This window comes from Diorhabda sublineata, chromosome 7, assembly GCF_026230105.1.
Source record: "Diorhabda sublineata isolate icDioSubl1.1 chromosome 7, icDioSubl1.1, whole genome shotgun sequence".
NCBI classification, from domain to species: domain Eukaryota; kingdom Metazoa; phylum Arthropoda; class Insecta; order Coleoptera; family Chrysomelidae; genus Diorhabda; species Diorhabda sublineata.
In genome coordinates this window covers 807,671-830,978 of record NC_079480.1, presented here as the reverse complement: position 1 = coordinate 830,978, position 23,308 = coordinate 807,671, and the positions used below count along the sequence as shown (strand labels likewise).

Genomic DNA, 23,308 nt, shown 5'->3' with positions numbered 1-23,308 from the left:
ATCCCAGGGTACTTTCAGGCACTTTTGGAGTAGTTCAAACAGCGTTGAGGAAGCTTTGGGGTTGCCTGTCCATCGAGACTTTTAATCAGCTTGCTCTGAACTAGCAGTTTGGTACCAAGCTGCAGAAAAACTGGTCAAAACCAATTTTCTTCATCCCAGGGTACTTTCAGGCACTTTTGGAGTAGTTCAAACAGCGTTGAGGAAGCTTTGGGGTTGCCTGTCCATCGAGACTTTTAATTAGCTTGCTCTGAACTAGCAGTTTGGTACCAAGCTGCAGAAAAACTAGTCAAAACCAATTTTCTTCATCCCAGGGTACTTTCAGGCACTTTTGGAGTAGTTCAAACAGCGTTGAGGGAGCTTCGGGGTTGGTTGTCCATCGAGACTTTTAATCAGCTTGCTCTGAACTAGCAGTTTGGTACCAAGCTGCAGAAAAACTGGTCAAAACCAATTTTCTTCATCCCAGGGTACGTTCAGGCACTTTTGGAGTAGTTCAAACAGCGTTGAGGGAGCTTCGGGGTTGGTTGTCCATCGAGACTTTTAATCAGCTTGCTCTGAACTAGCAGTTTGGTACCAAGCTGCAGAAAAACTGGTCAAAACCAATTTTCTTCATCCCAGGGTACGTTCAGGCACTTTTGGAGTAGTTCAAACAGCGTTGAGGGAGCTTCGGGGTTGGTTGTCCATCGAGACTTTTAATCAGCTTGCTCTGAACTAGCAGTTTGGTACCAAGCTGCAGAAAAACTGGTCAAAACCAATTTTCTTCATCCCAGGGTACGTTCAGGCACTTTTGGAGTAGTTCAAACAGCGTTGAGGAAGCTTCGGGGTTGCCTGTCCATCGAGACTTTTAATCAGCTTGCTCTGAACTAGCAGTTTGGTACCAAGCTGCAGAAAAACTAGTCAAAACCAATTTTCTTCATCCCAGGGTACTTTCAGGCACTTTTGGAGTAGTTCAAACAGCGTTGAGGGAGCTTCGGGGTTGCCTGTCCATCGAGACTTTTAATCAGCTTGCTCTGAACTAGCAGTTTGGTACCAAGCTGCAGAAAAACTAGTCAAAACCAATTTTCTTCATCCCAGGGTACTTTCAGGCACTTTTGGAGTAGTTCAAACAGCGTTGAGGGAGCTTCGGGGTTGGTTGTCCATCGAGACTTTTAATCAGCTTGCTCTGAACTAGCAGTTTGGTACCAAGCTGCAGAAAAACTGGTCAAAACCAATTTTCTTCATCCCAGGGTACGTTCAGGCACTTTTGGAATAGTTCAAACAGCGTTGAGGGAACTTTGTGGTTGCCTGTCCATCGAGACTTTCAATCAGCTTGCTCTGAACTAGCAGTTTGGTACCAAGCTGCAGAAAAACTGGTCAAAACCAATTTTCTTCATCCCAGGGTACTTTCAGGCACTTTTGGAGTAGTTCAAACAGCGTTGAGGAAGCTTTGGGGTTGCCTGTCCATCGAGACTTTTAATCAGCTTGCTCTGAACTAGCAGTTTGGTACCAAGCTGCAGAAAAACTGGTCAAAACCAATTTTCTTCATCCCAGGGTACTTTCAGGCACTTTTGGAGTAGTTCAAACAGCGTTGAGGGAGCTTCGGGGTTGCCTGTCCATCGAGACTTTTAATCAGCTTGCTCTGAACTAGCAGTTTGGTACCAAGCTGCAGAAAAACTGGTCAAAACCAATTTTCTTCATCCCAGGGTACTTTCAGGCACTTTTGGAGTAGTTCAAACAGCGTTGAGGGAGCTTCGGGGTTGCCTGTCCATCGAGACTTTTAATCAGCTTGCTCTGAACTAGCAGTTTGGTACCAAGCTGCAGAAAAACTGGTCAAAACCAATTTTCTTCATCCCAGGGTACTTTCAGGCACTTTTGGAGTAGTTTAAACGTCGTTGAGGGAGCTTCGGGGTTGCCTGTCCATCGAGACTTTTAATCAGCTTGCTCTGAACTAGCAGTTTGGTACCAAGCTGCAGAAAAACTGGTCATAACCAATTTTCTTCATCCCAGGGTACTTTCAGGCACTTTTGGAGTAGTTCAAACAGCGTTGAGGGAGCTTCGGGGTTGCCTGTCCATCGAGACTTTTAATCAGCTTGCTCTGAACTAGCAGTTTGGTACCAAGCTGCAGAAAAACTGGTCAAAACCAATTTTCTTCATCCCAGGGTACGTTCAGGCACTTTTGGAGTAGTTCAAACAGCGTTGAGGGAGCTTTGTGGTTGCCTGTCCATCGAGACTTTTAATCAGCTTGCTCTGAGTAGTTTAAACAGCGTTGAGGAAGCTTTGAGGTTACATTTTGTCCCAAGTTTCAAAAAAATTGGCAAAAATCAATTTCCTCCCTTTCCGGGGTACCTTGAGGGATAGCTTTGACGAGATTAGGGGGTTTTGGGATTTCGTGCCTATAGAGACTTTTAATTAGCTAGCTCTAAACTATCATTGTGTCAAGTTTCAGCCAAAAGGTAACTTCGAAAGTTACTGAGTCTGTATCTCCAATAGAACCGATAGTAACAACTCACTCAAATCTATAATAAATGAAAATTCATCAGCTGTTTCATCAAATCTCCTTTTTTCAATTCCTCCAGTATTTTTATTCTTCGCGCTTAATCCTATTCTTCGAAATTTTCTTGTATGAAAAACTTTTTTATTCATAAAGATCAGCAACTTTGATCAAATATTACCAAAACTCGTCTTCTCCCTGCAGCTAAATCCACCGCTGGTGACAGATAATTCATCAATTAATTGAACCTCCTCAGTTAAATGACATTCAGAAAGCCGCTATTGTTGCCAAATTGGAAGGAAATTATAAAATAAACAAAAAAGTTTGTTCGAAAAGCGAATAGTCCCATAAAAATATTTTCGCGAGCCGCTACTGATTGTAATTTGACATATGACATATACGGCGACTGTCAGTTATAAATTTGTTTTACGTGTATCGTAGACATCTGGGAAAGTTGAAAAAACTCCTTATTCGATATGTTTCAAATTCGAAACGTCACATTTTCATCTGTCTTTAAAAAATTATAAAATAAACAAAAAACATTAAAACTAAGAAGTTTTTTCGAAAAGCGAATAGTCCCATAAAAATATTTTCGCGAGCCGCTACTGATTATAATTTGACATATGACATATACGGCGGCTGTCAGTTATAAATTTATCAAATTAAAAATAACAAAAACAATCGTTTAGATAAGCGGTCGATACGATTTTCGGTGTATTCGGTAAATTCTTTTTATTTTTGTCGAGTATTACAATATCCCCTACCCGATATTCCGCCAATGTTTATCTCTCTTCCTCCCTTCTTCTTATTGCTTCGTGCATAACCACACGGACACAGAGAGATATTCTCTCTACTAGCAGCATACACCCACAGCACCGGCAAGACCAGAGAAGTAAATCAAAAGATGAAATTGAAGGTTTATAATCGCAGTCCCCTCGGGCGCGTAACTCGGTAAGCCAATCACAAAGCGAGTATCTTATCGCTGTAGCCAATGGCCGTTGGCCTTACCCCCGGCAGCACGGCTGCTAGCCAAACGACTCGACAACATATCTCCACACACGCAGTGCCTCTAACAGAACGCCTCAATCCAACATATCGCGATTGTATTGTACAAGATTCAAACAATCATCCTCCGTCGTAGTATTTTTATAAATAATCGAAGTAAATCGATTTTTGTTGAGGTGAATTTCCGGTTTTGTTTACGAGGTTAGGTATTTATTCTTTTTTTTTTTTTTTTTTTTAATAGGAAATCTGTGATAATAATATTCGTATAGAGACTGATGTGTTTTTAATTCTTGTGAGTGTTGTGTTCAATTTTATTGGGTTTTTTACGAACTAACTTTCTGGAATATGGAATGATGTCACGTTTTTACATCAATTCCAATTCTTCGTTGGCTAATTATCAACAATATGAGGTAAGTTTTATTATGAAAGGTGTCTATAGAAAACTTTCTATTATTGACGGTTTGTGACAAAGATTTGTGCTAAAATATATTTTTTCACGTGTTTTGTTGAGGTTAATGTTGAAGCTGTTGGTAATTTTCTGTATTTTCTCAATCAATTCTTCATCAAATAAATCTTCAAAAGCATTTCCAGAAACGAACTAATCAAAATATTAGTATAAATCACTTCTGGCGTATAATATTTTAGGTTAAGTTCCAACTGAACTATTCAATTGACAGTTGAACTGTCAAATAAGTCGATTTATTTTGGAAATTTGGGTTATCAGAAGGTGGAGACACCGAATTTTTGGTTATTCGGTAAGTTTAGAAACCCAGTCTTAAATTTTTCGAATAAAATTGATTAAAATATTATATGAGTAAGTCGTTTGACTAACAAAAAAATAAACAATAATCATTAAAACGTTTCTATAACTTCTCGATGTCGTAGTTGTCTTTTGTCTCATTTGAGATGAATTTCTTACTTTTTGTGATATCAACGATTACCCACTAGTCACTAGAGTCCAAATCTGGACTATACGGTGGATTAGGGAGCTATTCGAACTGTATTTCGTTCAATTTAACCATCGGTTAATTGTATTGACGAAGTGGTTTTTTCTTCGGCATACGAGGCCGTTTTTTTCTTGATTTTTGCATTAAAACGATACAACAACTCAATTAATCATTCGCTATTGATTGTATCAGAGATTCGTAGTAAAAGGCACTAAAGAAGTTGATGATCTAATTACCAACGCCTTAAACCGATCGAGTTTCAATCTTTTAAGTCTGATGGGCTTATCTTCGAGAAGAATTTTATCAATTTAAATCGTTTTTTGGCCGTATTTCGGTCTTTTTTCCGATAAATTGAAATCCATATCGTTCGCGCTAGAAAACCGCTGATCTGGATCATCAATAATTTGACTGACACACAGATGGCGCTGCAAATTGTTAAATTCGTATGACGTTTACGAAGTACCAACTTTCGAAATAATATGCGTAAAATTTAAGGACATTTCGTTTTGTCAGAAAAAAGTGACAGAAAATACACCGATTTGCAAGTCGATGGTTAAATTGAACGAAATACATCCACCGTATAGTCCAGATCTGGCGACAGTGACTACTGGCTATTCGAAGAAGTTTTGTAGGTTAGAATTCGTACATTTTTCTTCGGTTATTCTTAATTATAAGTCCTATTTTACGTTTAACCATCGTTATTAACCATATAATTGTAACGAGTTCATTATTTTGATGTTTCCTGGGTTTTTTTGCGCAAATTTCGTGAGTTAAACAATCAAATACAAGTTTTGTAGGTTAGAATTTGATCGAACTCACATTTTTCTTGGGTTATTCTTAATTATAAGTCCTATTTTACGTTTAACCATCGTTATTAACCATATCGTTGTAACGAGTTCATTATTTTGATGTTTCCTTGGTTTTTTTGCGTAAATTTCGTGCGTTAAACAATCAAATACAAGTTTTGTAGGTTAGAATTTGATCGAACTCACATTTTTCTTCGGTTATTCTTAATTATAAGTCCTATTTTACGTTTAACCATCGTTATTAACCATATAATTGTAACGAGTTCATTATTTTGATGTTTCCTGAGTTTTTTGCGCAAATTTCGTGCGTTAAACAATTAAATACAAGTTTTGTAGGTTAGAATTTGATCGAACTCACATTTTTCTTCGGTTATTCTTAATTATAAGTCCTATTTTACGTTTAACCATCGTTATTAACCATATAATTGTAACGAGTTCATTATTTTGATGTTTCCTGGGTTTTTTTGCGCAAATTTCGTGAGTTAAACAATCAAATACAAGTTTTGTAGGTTAGAATTTGATCGAACTCACATTTTTCTTCGGTTATTCTTAATTATAAGTCCTATTTTACGTTTAACCATCGTTATTAACCATATAATTGTAACGAGTTCATTATTTTAATGTTTCCTTGGTTTTTTTGCGTAAATTTCGTGCGTTAAACAATCAAATACAAGTTTTGTAGGTTAGAATTTGATCGAACTCACATTTTTCTTCGGTTATTCTTAATTATAAGTCCTATTTTACGTTTAACCATCGTTATTAACCATATAATTGTAACGAGTTCATTATTTTGATGTTTCCTGGGTTTTTTTTTGCGCAAATTTCGTGCGTTAAACAATCAAATACAAGTTTTGTAGGTTAGAATTTGATCGAACTCACATTTTTCTTCGGTTATTCTTAATTATAAGTCCTATTTTACGTTTAACCATCGTTATTAACCATATAATTGTAACGAGTTCATTATTTTGATGTTTCCTGAGTTTTTTGCGCAAATTTCGTGAGTTAAACAATCAAATACAAGTTTTGTAGGTTAGAATTTGATCGAACTCACATTTTTCTTCGGTTATTCTTAATTATAAGTCCTATTTTACGTTTAACCATCGTTATTAACCATATAATTGTAACGAGTTCATTATTTTGATGTTTCCTGGGTTTTTTGCGCAAATTTCGTGCGTTAAACAATCAAATACAAGTTTTGTAGGTTAGAATTTGATCGAACTCACATTTTTCTTCGGTTATTCTTAATTATAAGTCCTATTTTACGTTTAACCATCGTTATTAACCATATAATTGTAACGAGTTCATTATTTTGATGTTTCCTGAGTTTTTTGCGCAAATTTCGTGAGTTAAACAATCAAATACAAGTTTTGTAGGTTAGAATTTGATCGAACTCACATTTTTCTTCGGTTAGTCTTAATTATAAGTCCTATTTTACGTTTAACCATCGTTATTAACCATATAATTGTAACGAGTTCATTATTTTGATGTTTCCTGGGTTTTTTTGCGCAAATTTCGTGCGTTAAACAATCAAATACAAGTTTTGTAGGTTAGAATTTGATCGAACTCACATTTTTCTTCGGTTAGTCTTAATTATAAGTCCTATTTTACGTTTAACCATCGTTATTAACCATATAATTGTAACGAGTTCATTATTTTGATGTTTCCTGGGTTTTTTTTGCGCAAATTTCGTGCGTTAAACAATCAAATACAAGTTTTGTAGGTTAGAATTTGATCGAACTCACATTTTTCTTCGGTTAGTCTTAATTATAAGTCCTATTTTACGTTTAACCATCGTTATTAACCATATAATTGTAACGAGTTCATTATTTTGATGTTTCCTGGGTTTTTTTGCGCAAATTTCGTGCGTTAAACAATCAAATACAAGTTTTGTAGGTTAGAATTTGATCGAACTCACATTTTTCTTCGGTTATTCTTAATTATAAGTCCTATTTTACGTTTAACCATCGTTATTAACCATATAATTGTAACGAGTTCATTATTTTGATGTTTCCTGGGTTTTTTTGCGCAAATTTCGTGCGTTAAACAATCAAATACAAGTTTTGTAGGTTAGAATTTGATCGAACTCACATTTTTCTTCGGTTAGTCTTAATTATAAGTCCTATTTTACGTTTAACCATCGTTATTAACCATATAATTGTAACGAGTTCATTATTTTGATGTTTCCTGGGTTTTTTTTGCGTAAATTTCGTGCGTTAAACAATTAAAACATTCCATTTGAACACGCGATACCAAATATACATGATGCGATCATTGCATGTCTACCAACAGTACTAAAATTATCCTTAAAAAAGTTAGTGACTAAGTAAATAGATATTATTTGAGAGAACTGTGTTTTTAAATGTTAAGAACGTGAATAAAATGAGGTTTTATTACATCATTTTGATTCAATTTGCTTCGGCGATCATTTCTAAATAGAATACGCAATCTTGATACAAAATTTTTATTTGTATTTAGAGATATTCAAAACTTTATAAAGCTCAAAACACTTACACGATATTTTTCGTTCAAAATATTGTATTTTAATCAAGAAAATTCAGTTATTTCATATCGACGATGGTTTTTACAGCCGTAAGGGCCTTATTACACTAGTGGATTACGAGCGTCTTCAAATCGAGGCGAGCACGCCGCGAACGCGTAGGGAATTCGTCGCGGACGCCATTTTGTACTGTCGTGTACAAACCCATTACAAAATGGAGCCTTGTATATTCGTGAACCATTTCTAAAAATGATGTCCAGAGTATTTTGGAATTCCTGTGAGGAATCTACGTAAATATTGAGTTCCCATACAGGATTTCAACAAGGGCCAAGTTTAGGTACAGATTTGGGCCAAGTATGTACAACTCTGGCCCTAGCTTCGGAGCCGTTATTGGTGCAGACTTGGTGGGACTCTGGGATGATAACAACGCCTAAACCAGACCTTAAACATGGCCGTAGCTAAGTTACCAACATTTCAAACAGGCTCGGGCTGTAATTGGTTTGCCAAGGCACAAGCTAAGCCCTGCAGTTCAAGTCTGATGGTTCCAAACATTGGTTAAGATCAAATGTTCGAATACAACAGATGATGCTTAACCTTTTTGGCCATTTAGAGTCGAGGTTTTACGAATTGAGAAGCCTCCCTACAAGTAATTTATGAAAAGTACGTTTCGGATCTAAATTACAAACAAAATCTTAAAAATATCATGCGTTGAACTAGTAAATACATTAATAAACAATTGACGATTTCAATATTAAAATTTTACAATCGTTACTGGATCCGTCACTGGAAAAAACAACATGGCGGTATTTTATGTCCCTCGGGGAGATAAACGAATACATTTATTAAAAAGCAGATGTTTTTTTTTTGTTGATTGGTAGTTCAACAAGCTTTTGTCGATTAGTAAAAAGAAATTTTTAAATTTCATATTCTTTACAGTTGTCGTTCCGTATGGGGGCGCGCCCCACAGGGCCCCCGTCAAGTCGAACCGAAAAAAGCGACACGAAACATTTCGCCGCCCTATATAACTTCCTTATTTTCCAAATTTTTATTAGTTTTTGATGTATAAATCACGAAAAAACTGGTATTCAAGAAGTACACGGTACTAGAAGCGCTTTAATGAAGTCCTAGAGACCTCTGAAGATGACCAGCGTCCAAATCGTCCTGTAACTTTTTCAACACTGACCAAAATCAACCAGATCGTGCGTGCAGATCGTCGAATCACCGTCCGGGTGATTGCCGGTGATGATTACACGATGTATAACACATTTGACACTGACCTAAAGCTTCTGCGTCAACGGGTCCGCTCAGAAAGGGACTAGATTCGAGTCGATGGAAGCGGTAAAGCGGAGCTTCTCCAAGTAAATTCGATTAGAGAATAATTTAATAGCCAGACCTGTATAAATCACGGTACACGATACTAGAAGCGCTTTAATGAAGTCCTAGAGACCTCTGAAGAGGACCAGCGTCCAAATCGCCCTGTAACTGTTTCAACACTGACCAAAATCAACCAAATCGTGCGTGCAGATCGTCGAATCACCGTCCGGGTGATTGCCGGTGATATAAACGTCGATAAAGAAACGATTAGAAAGATTTTACACGATGTATAACACATTTGACACTGACCTAAAGCTTCTCCGTCAACGGGTCCGCTCAGAAAGGGACCCGATTCGAGTCGATGGAAGCGGTAAAGCGGAGCTTCTCCAAGTAAATTCGATTAGAGAATAATTTAATAGCCAGACCTATATAAGTCACGGTACACGGTACTAGAAGCGCTTTAATGAAGACCTAGAGATCTCTGAAGATGACCAGCGTCCAAATCGTCCTGTAACTGTTTCAACACTGACCAAAATCAACCAGATCGTGCGTGCAGATCGTCGAATCACCGTCCGGGTGATTGCCGGTGATGATTACACGATGTATAACACATTTGACACTGACCTAAAGCTTCTGCGTCAACGGGTCCGCTCAGAAAGGGACTAGATTCGAGTCGATGGAAGCGGTAAAGCGGAGCTTCTCCAAGTAAATTCTCGATATTACGAGACCTCGTAATATTAAGTTCCGACTCGGTTAAGTGAGAAAACCGCAAGACTATGATCGTCAGTCGGACAAAAACAGGATGCGGAGACATTCCGAAGACGACTGATTAATTGGGTTGAAAGATGGGGGTCATCGAATGAATGAGGAAATTTTGAATCGTCTACAAAAGGAGAAAAACGTCCCACGACCGCCTCATATGAAGAATTTCATTTTAAAACCGTTAATTTTGAGATACTAGTAGTAACCATCATAATTTAATAATAAACTTGAGTAGGTTAATTATCTAGCTATAGCTAAAAAGCGGCAATAACTTCGTAACGGCCGTTTTTGTTCAAGTCTTTAGTTCCTTTTCGACGTACATCCATAGCTATATTATTAAAACTATATTTTTTGTTGCGCCATCTGTTAATTACAAGAGTTTTATAACTCGTACGTATATTAAATTAACATATACGTCGGATAGTTTTTGTATAACAAACTAAAAACGAAATTGATCGGCTAGAATTTGACCTTCGATGAATAACAAACAATCTACTCCACTCTGCGACAAATTTAAAATCCTAATTTTGTATCTGTTCGTCGTATAATTGTTCCGAAGCCGACGGAACGCGTATGTACGAAATTTCCTCGAAATATTGCCGCCAGACAGTCTGCGATAAGCAGTGGCGTCGTTTGGTGAGATTTATTGACAATTACCACATCAAAATGTAGAAATCTATTATCTAATTGTGACAAATCGGTAAACAGATGGCGTTAGACCTTCCTACAAACCGCGGGCTAGTAGGGAAGCGCCTAGTTGCTATGAAGAGGAGGTTAAGTGACGACGACAAGCTTTTCCGCGACCAGGACTTCGAAGATCGCTCGAAGTTAAACAAAAGCTGCTACGGAACCCTGAGATTTAGGATCTGCATGGATATTCCAGCGCGGTGGTGGAGGTCGAGGTCATTCGGTCACGTCTAACGGATGCAGGCAAGTCGAGGATGCAAATTTTCTTACCAGGACGACGTAGAACAGTTCCTAAAAGTCCTAGGCGTCCGAAAAAGTGACGTAGAGAATAATGTAGGACAGACGTTCCTCAGGGTAGTGTTCTGGGGTCGCTACTTCACCAAATGTGGGAATCTACCGATCTAATTGTGACAAATTGACAGCGCAGAAGGTGGACACGTCATTTTGACACATCGAAAGAACTATATTGTGAGAATTGAAGACGCGGAAGGTGTTTAACGGCTATTTGGAGTCGAATTAATTTATTCGTTTCGATTTCCCAGTATATAACGCTATTATGACAGATCGGCGATACCTACACAGTTGGTATAACGCGAAACGTCACACAAAAAGATCATTCCTCGGGTATTTCTTATTATGTTCATTCTCGCGGCTAAAAGAACAAAATCTCGAAACTGTAATTACCTTTTATAACTCAACAACTACACCTTAATCTGCATATATTACTGACGATACCTGGTCTCTCAAATGCCCAACAAATTTAGAAAGAGCACCTGTTTATATACAAGGCGGCGCTACTAAAAACGTATATTATTTTTAAATATTTGTTTCGAATGGCGATTTTAATATTATCACATTTTATTTATTCATTATACAGCGAAAAATGTCGAGCAATTAACAAATTCTTCTTTTTTAAGCTTTCACGTGGCGTGTTTCTGTATTAGTCATCATCCACTTTATCAGAAAAAATTTTTTCTTCGTTTTTTTCATTAGAAATATCTTTTTATCGCTTTTTTTATTAATACAAATTCGGTTTTTTTCGAAATTTAAAATATTTCAATCATTATACGCCCTATACAGCGAAAAAAGTTAAGCAAATAACAAATTCTTCTTTTTTGAGCTTTAACGTGGCGTGTTTCTGTATTAGTCATCATCCACTTTATCAGAAAACATTTTTTCTTCGTTTTTTTCATTAGAAATATCTTTTTATCGCTTTTTTTATTAATACAAATTCGGTTTTTTTCGTAATTCAAAGTATTTCGTTCATTATACGCCCTATAGGGCACAAAATGTCAAGCAATTAACAAATTCTTCTTTTTTAAGCTTTCACGTGGCGTGTTTCTGTATTGGTCATCATCCACTTTATCAGAAAACATTTTTTCTTCGTTTTTTTCATTAGAAATATCTTTTTATCGCTTTTTTTATTAATACAAATTCGATTTTTTTCGTAATTCAAAGTATTTCGTTCATTATACGCCCTATAGGGCACAAAATGTCAAGCAAATAACAAATTCTTCTTTTTTGAGCTTTCACGTGGCGTGTTTCTGTATTGGTCGTCATCTAATCTATCAGAAAAAATTTTTTCTTCATTTTTTTCATTAGAAATATCTTTTTATCGCTTTTTTTATTAATACAAATTCGATTTTTTTCGTAATTTAAAGTATTTCGTTCATTATGCGCCCTATAGGGCACAAAATGTCAAGCAATTAACAAATTCTTCTTTTTTTAAGCTTTAACGTGGCGTGTTTCTGTATTGGTCGTCATCTAATCAATCAGAAAACATTTTTTCTTCGTTTTTTTTCATTAGAAATATCTTTTTATCGCTTTTTTTATTAATACAAATTCGATTTTTTTCGTAATTTAAAGTATTTCGTTCATTATGCGCCCTATAGGGCACAAAATGTCAAGCAATTAACAAATTCTTCTTTTTTTAAGCTTTAACGTGGCGTGTTTCTGTATTGGTCGTCATCTAATCAATCAGAAAACATTTTTTCTTCGTTTTTTTTCATTAGAAATATCTTTTTATCGCTTTTTTTATTAATACAAATTCCTTTTTTTTCGTAATTCAAAGTATTTCGTTCATTATACGCCCTATAGGGCACAAAATGTCAAGCAATTAACAAATTCTTCTTTTTTAAGCTTTCACGTGGCGTGTTTCTGTATTGGTCATCATCCACTTTATCAGAAAACATTTTTTCTTCGTTTTTTTCATTAGAAATATCTTTTTATCGCTTTTTTTATTAATACAAATTCGATTTTTTTCGTAATTCAAAGTATTTCGTTCATTATACGCCCTATAGGGCACAAAATGTCAAGCAAATAACAAATTCTTCTTTTTTGAGCTTTCACGTGGCGTGTTTCTGTATTGGTCGTCATCTAATCTATCAGAAAAAATTTTTTCTTCATTTTTTTCATTAGAAATATCTTTTTATCGCTTTTTTTATTAATACAAATTCGATTTTTTTCGTAATTTAAAGTATTTCGTTCATTATGCGCCCTATAGGGCACAAAATGTCAAGCAATTAACAAATTCTTCTTTTTTTAAGCTTTAACGTGGCGTGTTTCTGTATTGGTCGTCATCTAATCAATCAGAAAACATTTTTTCTTCGTTTTTTTCATTAGAAATATCTTTTTATCGCTTTTTTTATTAATACAAATTCGATTTTTTTTCGTAATTTAAAGTATTTCGTTCATTATGCGCCCTATAGGGCACAAAATGTCAAGCAATTAACAAATTCTTCTTTTTTTAAGCTTTAACGTGGCGTGTTTCTGTATTGGTCGTCATCTAATCAATCAGAAAACATTTTTTCTTCGTTTTTTTCATTAGAAATATCTTTTTATCGCTTTTTTTTATTAATACAAATTCGATTTTTTTCGTAATTCAAAGTATTTCGTTCATTATACGCCCTATAGGGCACAAAATGTCAAGCAAATAACAAATTCTTCTTTTTTGAGCTTTCACGTGGCGTGTTTCTGTATTGGTCGTCATCTAATCTATCAGAAAAAATTTTTTCTTCATTTTTTTCATTAGAAATATCTTTTTATCGCTTTTTTTATTAATACAAATTCGATTTTTTTCGTAATTTAAAGTATTTCGTTCATTATACGCCCTATACAGCGAAAAAAGTGAAGCAAATAACAAATTCTTCTTTTTTGAGCTTTAACGTGGCGTGTTTTTGTATTAGTCATCATCCACTTTATCAGAAAACATTTTTTCTTCGTTTTTTTCATTAGAAATAACTTTTTATCACACAAAGAACGCACGAAAGAGTTTTATGGAGTCAAAAATTCGGGTTTTTGAGTCTAAGAGTGTTTGTGCGCAGGTCAAAGAAAGAACGAAACCCCAAAATGTTAAACTGAATGTATAAATACCAAAATTGAAGAAACAACCTTAACTGTGGGTCTCAACATTCAATCGAATCGAATCGGATGAATTAGTTCGTGAAAACGTTTTTGTGCGATACACCCTGTATAGAGGAGGTTTTGGGCGTCGCCCTCACAAATATTTCTGAAATTTTTTAACGATCGTCGAGCTCATTCCTCTTTTTTTTTGTTAGTATCTTATACACGCCACGATAATTGGAGCGGTGCACGGTGGCCTCGTAAAAACAATAAAAAATTTTTTGGACAATAGATAACACAAAAATTTTTATAGTCCACGATGTATTTGCAAATTGTTTTTTTTTTTCTTTTTCTGCGCACTTCGAAACATCACTACAAAACGATTAAATTTATATAAAAATCGCATGAATTTACCATGAAAATACTTAAATAATTTGCACCCCTCAAAAAATCCGAGGGAAAAAGCTTTTGGGGGTTGCGGGGCCGGCACTTTGGTCAGTTTTTTGTTGCAAATCCTCTAACGAATATTTCCGTTTTTGAATTTTGAAAAAATATTCGTTAGAACCAAAGTTATAGGTAAAGTAATTTAAAAAAAAAACATGGAAAAATGCGCTGATTTTTCTTTCGATCGGTCGTATTTCGATCTGTGCAAATTCAATTGGGACTTTTGAGGATCCATTCCAAAGAAAATACTTTTCCCTTCAAAACGACCCTTCGTACGTACATTTTCAAGCATTCGGAACAGTTTTATAACACTCGGAAGACAGAATTTTAATAGTAAAATTTGTTTATAGTCCATTCGTGCAAAGAAGACTGAATATTTCCGAAAAAAAGCAGCGCCATTTTATTCCGCACAGTAAGAGACAACTTTTAATCCCTCACTCGAAACTCCACGACAATTGGTTAATAAACTACAGCCGATTTTCGGAGCACGACACATTTCTGTCACAAGTTTAAGTTGGCTGCTTGCTGTATATATATACAGATTCGGAAGCTTCGTTTTGAGGAACATTCCTCTACACAAAACTACCAATTACTGGCCGGACGACTGTCTAGAATTGACGGAAACCGCTTTTTGCTTCACCTCTTCCATCGACGCGAATCGGGTCCCTTTCTGAGCGGACCCGTTGACGGAGAAGCTTTAGGTCAGTGTCAAATGTGTTATACATCGTGTAAAATCTTTCAAAACGTTTCTTTATCGGCGTTTATATCATCGGCAAACATCCGGATGGTGATTCGACGATCTGCACGCACGATTTGGTTGATTTTGGTCAGTGTTGAAACAGTTACAGGTCGATTTGGACGCTGGTCATCTTCAGTGCTGTCACTAAAGTGTGTAAATCACTCAAAAACAAGCGCGCGAGATGGATAATTGTCCCCGTAGGCCTCTAGTAACCTGCAGTCTTGTTATTTAATAACCAGACCTCGATATCACTTCTTTCTATTTGGATCGAGGACATCCTGTTTGGATATTAACAAAACCATATACATCGGAATATTAAACTGCGTCGCGCGAGCTAAATCTCTGGAAACAGCGTAGCTTCACCGAGGTTTCGGCTTCGAAACAAAGAGCACGTAGAAGATTTTGGTTTTTCTTAAAATCGGTATCGTTTTATCGACGGAATTCGTTCGGAGAAACGTCTACTTGTAGTGAGTATTTTTTAAATGCAACGCGGACGGCACAAGTCAATCAAAAAATTTTTAACGGTTGAATTTTGAATAAGGAAAACCTAGCGGATCTTTTTATTCAAATTTCGACACCTAAATGACACTTTTTGACTTGGTCTAGCCAATTTTATAGAAGTACGTAATAACCAACTCAAAAAAGAAACTCCAAGTGTCTATTAACATAAACATTCGTTTTTTTCATTGAAAATATCTTTTTATCGCTTTTTTTATTAATACAAATTCGGTTTTTTTCGTAATTTAAAATATTTCAATCATTATACGCCCTATACAGCGAAAAAAGTGAAGCAAATAACAAATTCTTCTTTTTTGAGCTTTCACGTGGCGTGTTTCTGTATTGGTCATCATCTAATCTCTCAGACAACATTTTTTCTTCGTTTTTTTCATTAGAAATATCTTTTTATCGCTTTTTTTATTAATACAAATTCGATTTTTTTCGTAATTTAAAGTATTTCGTTCATTATACGCCCTATACAGCGAAAAATGTCAAGCAATTAATAAATTCTTCTTTTTTAAGCTTTCACGTGGCGTGTTTCTGTATTAGTCATCATCCACTTTATCAGAAAACATTTTTTCTTCGTTTTTTTTCATTAGAAATATCTTTTTATCGCTTTTTTTATTAATACAAATTCGATTTTTTTCGTAATTCAAAGTATTTCGTTCATTATACGCCCTATACAGCGAAAAATCTCAAGCAATTAACAAATTCTTCTTTTTTAAGCTTTCACGTGGCGTGTTTCTGTATTAGTCATCATCCACTTTATCAGAAAACATTTTTTCTTCGTTTTTTTCATTAGAAATATCTTTTTATCGCTTTTTTTATTAATACAAATTGGATTTTTTTCGTAATTCAAAGTATTTCGTTCATTATACGCCCTATACAGCGAAAAATCTCAAGCAATTAACAAATTCTTCTTTTTTAAGCTTTCACGTGGCGTGTTTCTGTATTGGTCATCATCTAATCTATCAGAAAACATTTTTTCTTCGTTCTTTTCATTAGAAATATCTTTTTATCGCTTTTTTTATTAATACAAATTCGATTTTTTTCGTAATTTAAAGTATTTCGTTCATTATACGCCCTATACAGCAAAAAATGTCAAGCAATTAATAAATTCTTCTTTTTTAAGCTTTCACGTGGCGTGTTTCTGTATTAGTCATCATCCAGTTTATCAGAAAACATTTTTTCTTCGTTCTTTTCATTAGAAATATCTTTTTATCGCTTTTTTTATTAATACAAATTCGATTTTTTTCGTAATTTAAAGTATTTCGTTCATTATACGCCCTATACAGCAAAAAATGTCAAGCAATTAATAAATTCTTCTTTTTTAAGCTTTCACGTGGCGTGTTTCTGTATTAGTCATCATCCACTTTATCAGAAAACATTTTTTCTTCGTTCTTTTCATTAGAAATATCTTTTTATCGCTTTTTTTATTAATACAAATTCGATTTTTTTCGTAATTTAAAGTATTTCATTAATTATACGCCCTATACACCACAAAATGTAACGCAATTAACAAATTCTTCTTTTTTAAGCTTTCACCGCACCTAAAATGACACTTTTTGACTTGGCCTAGCCAATTTTATAGAAGTACGTAATAACCAACTCAAAAAAGAAACTCCAAGTGTCTATTCATGCGTTTTTATTATAATTATAGCTTCGATTTAAAATGAATCTACATAATTTAGTTTCAATTCAATATAAACTACTACGAAACTGTCAAATATCTATATTTAATACACGTCAATTACCGAATTTCGACTGTGTATGCAAAAATTTCGATCAAAAATCCATTTTCCCATCTCCCGCTGTTATTTTTGTCGAATTTTGTATCGTTTCTAACCGATTTCACGTAAAATTAGCGTTCGCATGTTTCTATAAACCACCTATATCCATAAAGACACCCAATAATCTTCATAGTTTACCCAACTGTGTTTGATTATACACGACCGGAATTCTGGAAAGCATACCTCATTTTACATAACCGAAAATTTAGATAATTAACATAAATAAGCTTAGACACGCAAACGTGGTCTATATTGGCCAATATTTTTTCCCACAAAACGGTCGCTAGTTTATAGAAAGACCTTGAAAATGATCAAACGTTGGGTACGAGGCAAAAGAAAACACAAAATCTTTCTACGAAAATGGATGACAGATTTAAACAATCCGTAACTTTTACGGGGACAACCTGTACAATCTAAAGTTAGCAATAATGAATTTTTCAATCGATTTTTTAACAAAAAGTTATTCAACATAAAGAGACGTTCCGAAGAAAATTATCATAAATAGTAATTATTTATATAAAATACTTACAGGAGACATTAAAACACAAACATTTCTAAACAAACCGCATAGTTTCGCACATCGTGTTACTTATATGAAAACGAACTATTGATGAACAAACAAAATTATAATTTGAGTTCCAAACTAACTATAAGATAAAATATATATATATATAATTAACTACCCGAAGGTTAATTCTTGATATTTGTAACTATAAAGTCAACTACCACGTTTTTTAAATACAATTATTTACAAAACCACATAGTTTAGAGGTTATTTCGTGGTAAATATCGCAATAAGGATGAATGCACATGCGCCAGGTTAAAAATCCACACCCGTGTTCCAGGGCGTACCTATTCAGAATAGACATCCAGAATGTGACGTCACGACCGTCATATGGTTATAGTTCACTTTCAAAACAAAAATTTTGTGCCAGAGGGCATAATTTTTTTCGAAAAATCTATTAAAAAATTCACTATACATATATACGATCGCCAACGCAATTAAAACTTTGTTTGAAAAGTAATCCCTGTTCTACGCTAGCAATGGCGGCGTATGACGTCAGCACTATTGGAAATCTGTGCTCCACGAACACGGGACTTTAAATTCTGAATATATATTTAATTAGTACAAATTTTAAACTGCGAACAGAGATATTATCAAACAAACATCATAATCCGTCATTAATTTGATATATTTATTGAATCAATTATGGATTCCACCTTCACTCCATTTATTAATCACAATAGTTTTGCTATTAACGGACAGATGTCACTAGTGCTATTGATGCTGTATATAATTAATTACACCGTTTAATTGAATTATATATCTCCAATTGTTTATGGATAAAGACAAATTTATGGATTTATAGACGGTAAAAGAAAGATAAGGTACATAGATTTCGATAATTTACGATTAGCCCGAAGGCAACGTTACGAGATCACATCTTTCGTGGCAACGCTTTTCAATGTCACCTGCTAGCAGTGACACAATTTCCTCGCCTTTAGATAGATGGAGTACGTGTACATACAGAAAACGTTTTTCAATATATTACACAGAGCCGGCTTTGCATGGAAATGTTAAATATGTTAATAACCAAATATATTTTTTTATTTTTATTCTATGGATTTTGTTAAATATTATATATATATAATCAACTCAGTATACGTGCTTATTATTTATTCCCCACCCGTTCGCTATTGAAATACAATGCTACGGCACCGAACAATGTCCGACATCACCTAGCGCCTTTTTTTTTAATTATTAGTCAAATAAAGAATTGTGTTGAATTACCCCCGAGGGGTCTTCTAATTGGCGTGCTCGGAGGAAATCACCCGCGGCGTGCCGTCACCCTTCGTCGGACCTCCCCGGGGAGCTAACGGGCTCCATAAATACCTTTTCACGCCTTTCACACATGTCATAATTTTGATATTAAATTCGATAATTTCTCTACGAATTATATTATTTGTTTATTATTCGGAGATTCACAATTTTCGTTTGGCAACGTTGCTTTTTTTTGACGCAACTCAAATTTGACAGCTGTCCGTTTAGTGGATCTGACCTTGAAAGTTCGAAATATTGAATTTGCGCGGGAATTAAAGCCGAACGGCCATCGTATTTATAACCGAAATATGTGTGAGGATAATCGGCGAGTTATGTACAACATTTTTCCAATTTCCAATATGTTTGGAGGCATCAAAATAAAGTTGAGAGGTTGTAATGGACGGAATAACATAAAATTAACCGCACCGACAACGGGATAGAAATTTGTGAGGTGATAAGTCAAAATTTTGACATAAGTCGATGGTTTGAGCGTCCTTTTCCAATTTCCAATTTGTTTGGAGGCATCAAAATAAAGTTGAGAGGTTGTAATGGACGGAATAACATAAAATTAACCGCACCGACAACGGGATAGAAATTTGTGAGGTTATGAGTCAAAATTTTGACATAAGTCGATGGTTTGAGCGTCCTTTTCCAATTTCCAATTTGTTTGGAGACATCAAAATAAAGTTGAGTGGTTGTAATGGACGGAATAACATAAAATTAACCGCACGGACATCGGGATAGAAATTTGTGAGGTTATGAGTCAAAATTTTGACATAAGTCGATGGTTTGAGCATCCTTTTCCAATTTCCAATATGTTTGGAGGCATCAAAATAAAGTTGAGAGGTTGTAATGGACGGAATAACATAAAATTAACCGCACCGACAACGGGATAGAAATTTGTGAGGTTATGAGTCAAAATTTTGACATAAGTCGGTGGTTTGAGCGTCCTTTTCCAATTTCCAATTTGTTTGGAGACATCAAAATAAAGTTGAGAGGTTGTAATGGACGGAATAACATAAAATTAACCGCACCGACAACGGGATAGAAATTTGTGAGGTTATGAGTCAAAATTTTGACATAAGTCGGTGGTTTGAGCGTCCTTTTCCAATTTCCAATTTGTTTGGAGACATCAAAATAAAGTTGAGAGGTTGTAATGGACGGAATAACATAAAATTAACCGCACCGACAACGGGATAGAAATTTGTGAGGTTATGAGTCAAAATTTTGACATAAGTCGATGGTTTGAGCGTCCTTTTCCAATTTCCAATTTGTTTGGAGACATCAAAATAAAGTTGAGAGGTTGTAATGGACGGAATAACATAAAATTAACCGCACCGACAACGGAATAGAAATTTGTGAGGTTATGAGTCAAAATTTTGACATAAGTCGATGGTTTGAGCGTCCTTTTCCAATTTCCAATTTGTTTGGAGACATCAAAATAAAGTTGAGAGGTTGTAATGGACGGAATAACATAAAATTAACCGCACCGACAACGGGATAGAAATTTGTGAGGTTATGAGTCAAAATTTTGACATAAGTCGATGGTTTGAGCATCCTTTTCCAATTTCCAATATGTTTGGAGGCATCAAAATAAAGTTGAGAGGTTGTAATAGACTGAATAACATAAAATTAACCGCACCGACGACGGGATAGAAATTTGTGAGGTTATGAGTCAAAATTTTGACATAAGTCGATGGTTTGAGCGTCCTTTTCCAATTTCCAATATGTTTGGAGACATCAAAATAAAGTTGAGAGGTTGTAATGGACGGAATAACATAAAATTAACCGCACCGACGACGGGATAGAAATTTGTGAGGTTATGAGTCAAAATTTTGACATAAGTCGATGGTTTGAGCATCCTTTTCCAATTTCCAATATGTTTGGAGGCATCAAAATAAAGTTGAGAGGTTGTAATAGACTGAATAACATAAAATTAACCGCACCGACGACGGGATAGAAATTTGTGAGGTTATGAGTCAAAATTTTGACATAAGTCGATGGTTTGAGCGTCCTTTTCCAATTTCCAATATGTTTGGAGGTATTAAAATAAAGTTGAGAGGTTGTAATGGACGGAATAACATAAAATTAACCGCACCGACAACGGGATAGAAATTTGTGAGGTTATGAGTCAAAATTTTGACATAAGTCGGTGGTTTGAGCGTCCTTTTCCAATTTCCAATTTGTTTGGAGACATCAAAATAAAGTTGAGAGGTTGTAATGGACGGAATAACATAAAATTAACCGCACCGACAACGGGATAGAAATTTGTGAGGTTATGAGTCAAAATTTTGACATAAGTCGGTGGTTTGAGCGTCCTTTTCCAATTTCCAATTTGTTTGGAGACATCAAAATAAAGTTGAGAGGTTGTAATGGACGGAATAACATAAAATTAACCGCACCGACAACGGGATAGAAATTTGTGAGGTTATGAGTCAAAATTTTGACATAAGTCGGTGGTTTGAGCGTCCTTTTCCAATTTCCAATTTGTTTGGAGACATCAAAATAAAGTTGAGAGGTTGTAATGGACGGAATAACATAAAATTAACCGCACCGACGACGGGATAGAAATTTGTGAGGTTATGAGTCAAAATTTTGACATAAGTCGATGGTTTGAGCATCCTTTTCCAATTTCCAATATGTTTGGAGGCATCAAAATAAAGTTGAGAGGTTGTAATGGACGGAATAACATAAAATTAACCGCACCGACGACGGGATAGAAATTTGTGAGGTTATGAGTCAAAATTTTGACATAAGTCGATGGTTTGAGCATCCTTTTCCAATTTCCAATATGTTTGGAGGCATCAAAATAAAGTTGAGAGGTTGTAATAGACTGAATAACATAAAATTAACCGCACCGACGACGGGATAGAAATTTGTGAGGTTATGAGTCAAAATTTTGACATAAGTCGATGGTTTGAGCATCCTTTTCCAATTTCCAATATGTTTGGAGGCATCAAAATAAAGTTGAGAGGTTGTAATAGACTGAATAACATAAAATTAACCGCACCGACGACGGGATAGAAATTTGTGAGGTTATGAGTCAAAATTTTGACATAAGTCGATGGTTTGAGGATGTTTTGGAGTTAAAAAGCGTCCAAGGAGTTTATCGCCGGTAATTTACGTGCGCAATGGACGAATTTCATCATAAAATCAACATATCCGCAATTATTTGCGAATTATAAAGATTTGTTCGGTTGGAATTCGTTTTAGAAGCACCGTATATTACGTAATCGATATTTCTATGTCGAAATCATTTCCTTTCGGTGCCCTAATCTCCACGATTTTTTTTTTTTTTGAGAGTCCCAGTTCTAAATTACCCTTAAGGCGATCAATAAATCTCCGATAGAAGCTCCCTTCGACTTGTTCGCATTCAACCCCTTATCTGGACGTTCTTATAGATATTTCAATATCCTGGATGAGTGTGTGTATCGTCCTTTCCAGGACGTTTTCACATATTCCTTTCAAAAAAGAAGTCGAGGCGAGATAAATTTTTCGAAATATCATTTCGAAATTACTTTTAGTACATCTAGCAAATTTATCACTTGTTTTATACGAGGGCGGCGCGGCGAATGTACGAAATCGTTCTTGGTAAAGCCCCTCGTAAGATTAGGTCAGGATTTATGTTGGGCAAACTAGGAAATCCGTTAATGTTAGGTTTAAAGAGCATCTAATCGATTTAATAACGAAATAAATATAAATACCCCCAGTACGGTACTGTTATTAGGATTCGGTACACACTGTTAGGTAAAGCGCAAAAAAATATCTCCGGGAGATGAAGATGTGGGTCATCAGAAGATAGCGAGCGCGGTCTGTGAAGAAGCCACCAAAGTAAAGAAGAAGCCAAACGATGATCGAGTGGGCCGCGGCGATTTGGCCGGTTGTTGACCGGCGTAGAGAAGAAGAAAACGTTGTCTTCGATACAACAAACCGCGCCCACTTGACATATTTTGAATGTCAATCGTAATAACCAGTCGAAAGTTTTATAAAACCAAAATGAATATTATTTATTTAATAATTAATTGTAGAATCGATAAAAAGATTTATATTATCGAAATAAATTTAAGAAAACGATAGAAAAATTACGATCTAGGAAATTCCGAACGATGAAAAATTGTTGATACCAAAAAAAGATATTTATATATATATATATATATATATATATATATATATATATATATATATACG

General features: G+C 35.1%; 1 protein-coding gene across 2 annotated transcripts in view; it reads left to right on the top strand.

The window, feature by feature from the left end:
* The first annotated feature begins 3,513 nt into the window (after nucleotides 1-3,513).
* LOC130446842 (transcription factor AP-2-epsilon) overlaps nucleotides 3,514-23,308 on the top strand; it is a 46,187-nt gene continuing 26,392 nt past the window's right edge. The window contains exons 1-2 of one of the 2 annotated variants that reach the window (XM_056783332.1): nucleotides 3,544-3,648; nucleotides 3,714-3,882. In XM_056783332.1, coding sequence (XP_056639310.1) covers nucleotides 3,823-3,882 — 60 coding nt within the window. In that variant the 5' untranslated portion in view covers nucleotides 3,544-3,648; nucleotides 3,714-3,822. Of the gene's footprint in view, nucleotides 3,883-23,308 lie in introns of both variants that reach the window. The other variant, XM_056783333.1, reaches the window with a different exon arrangement.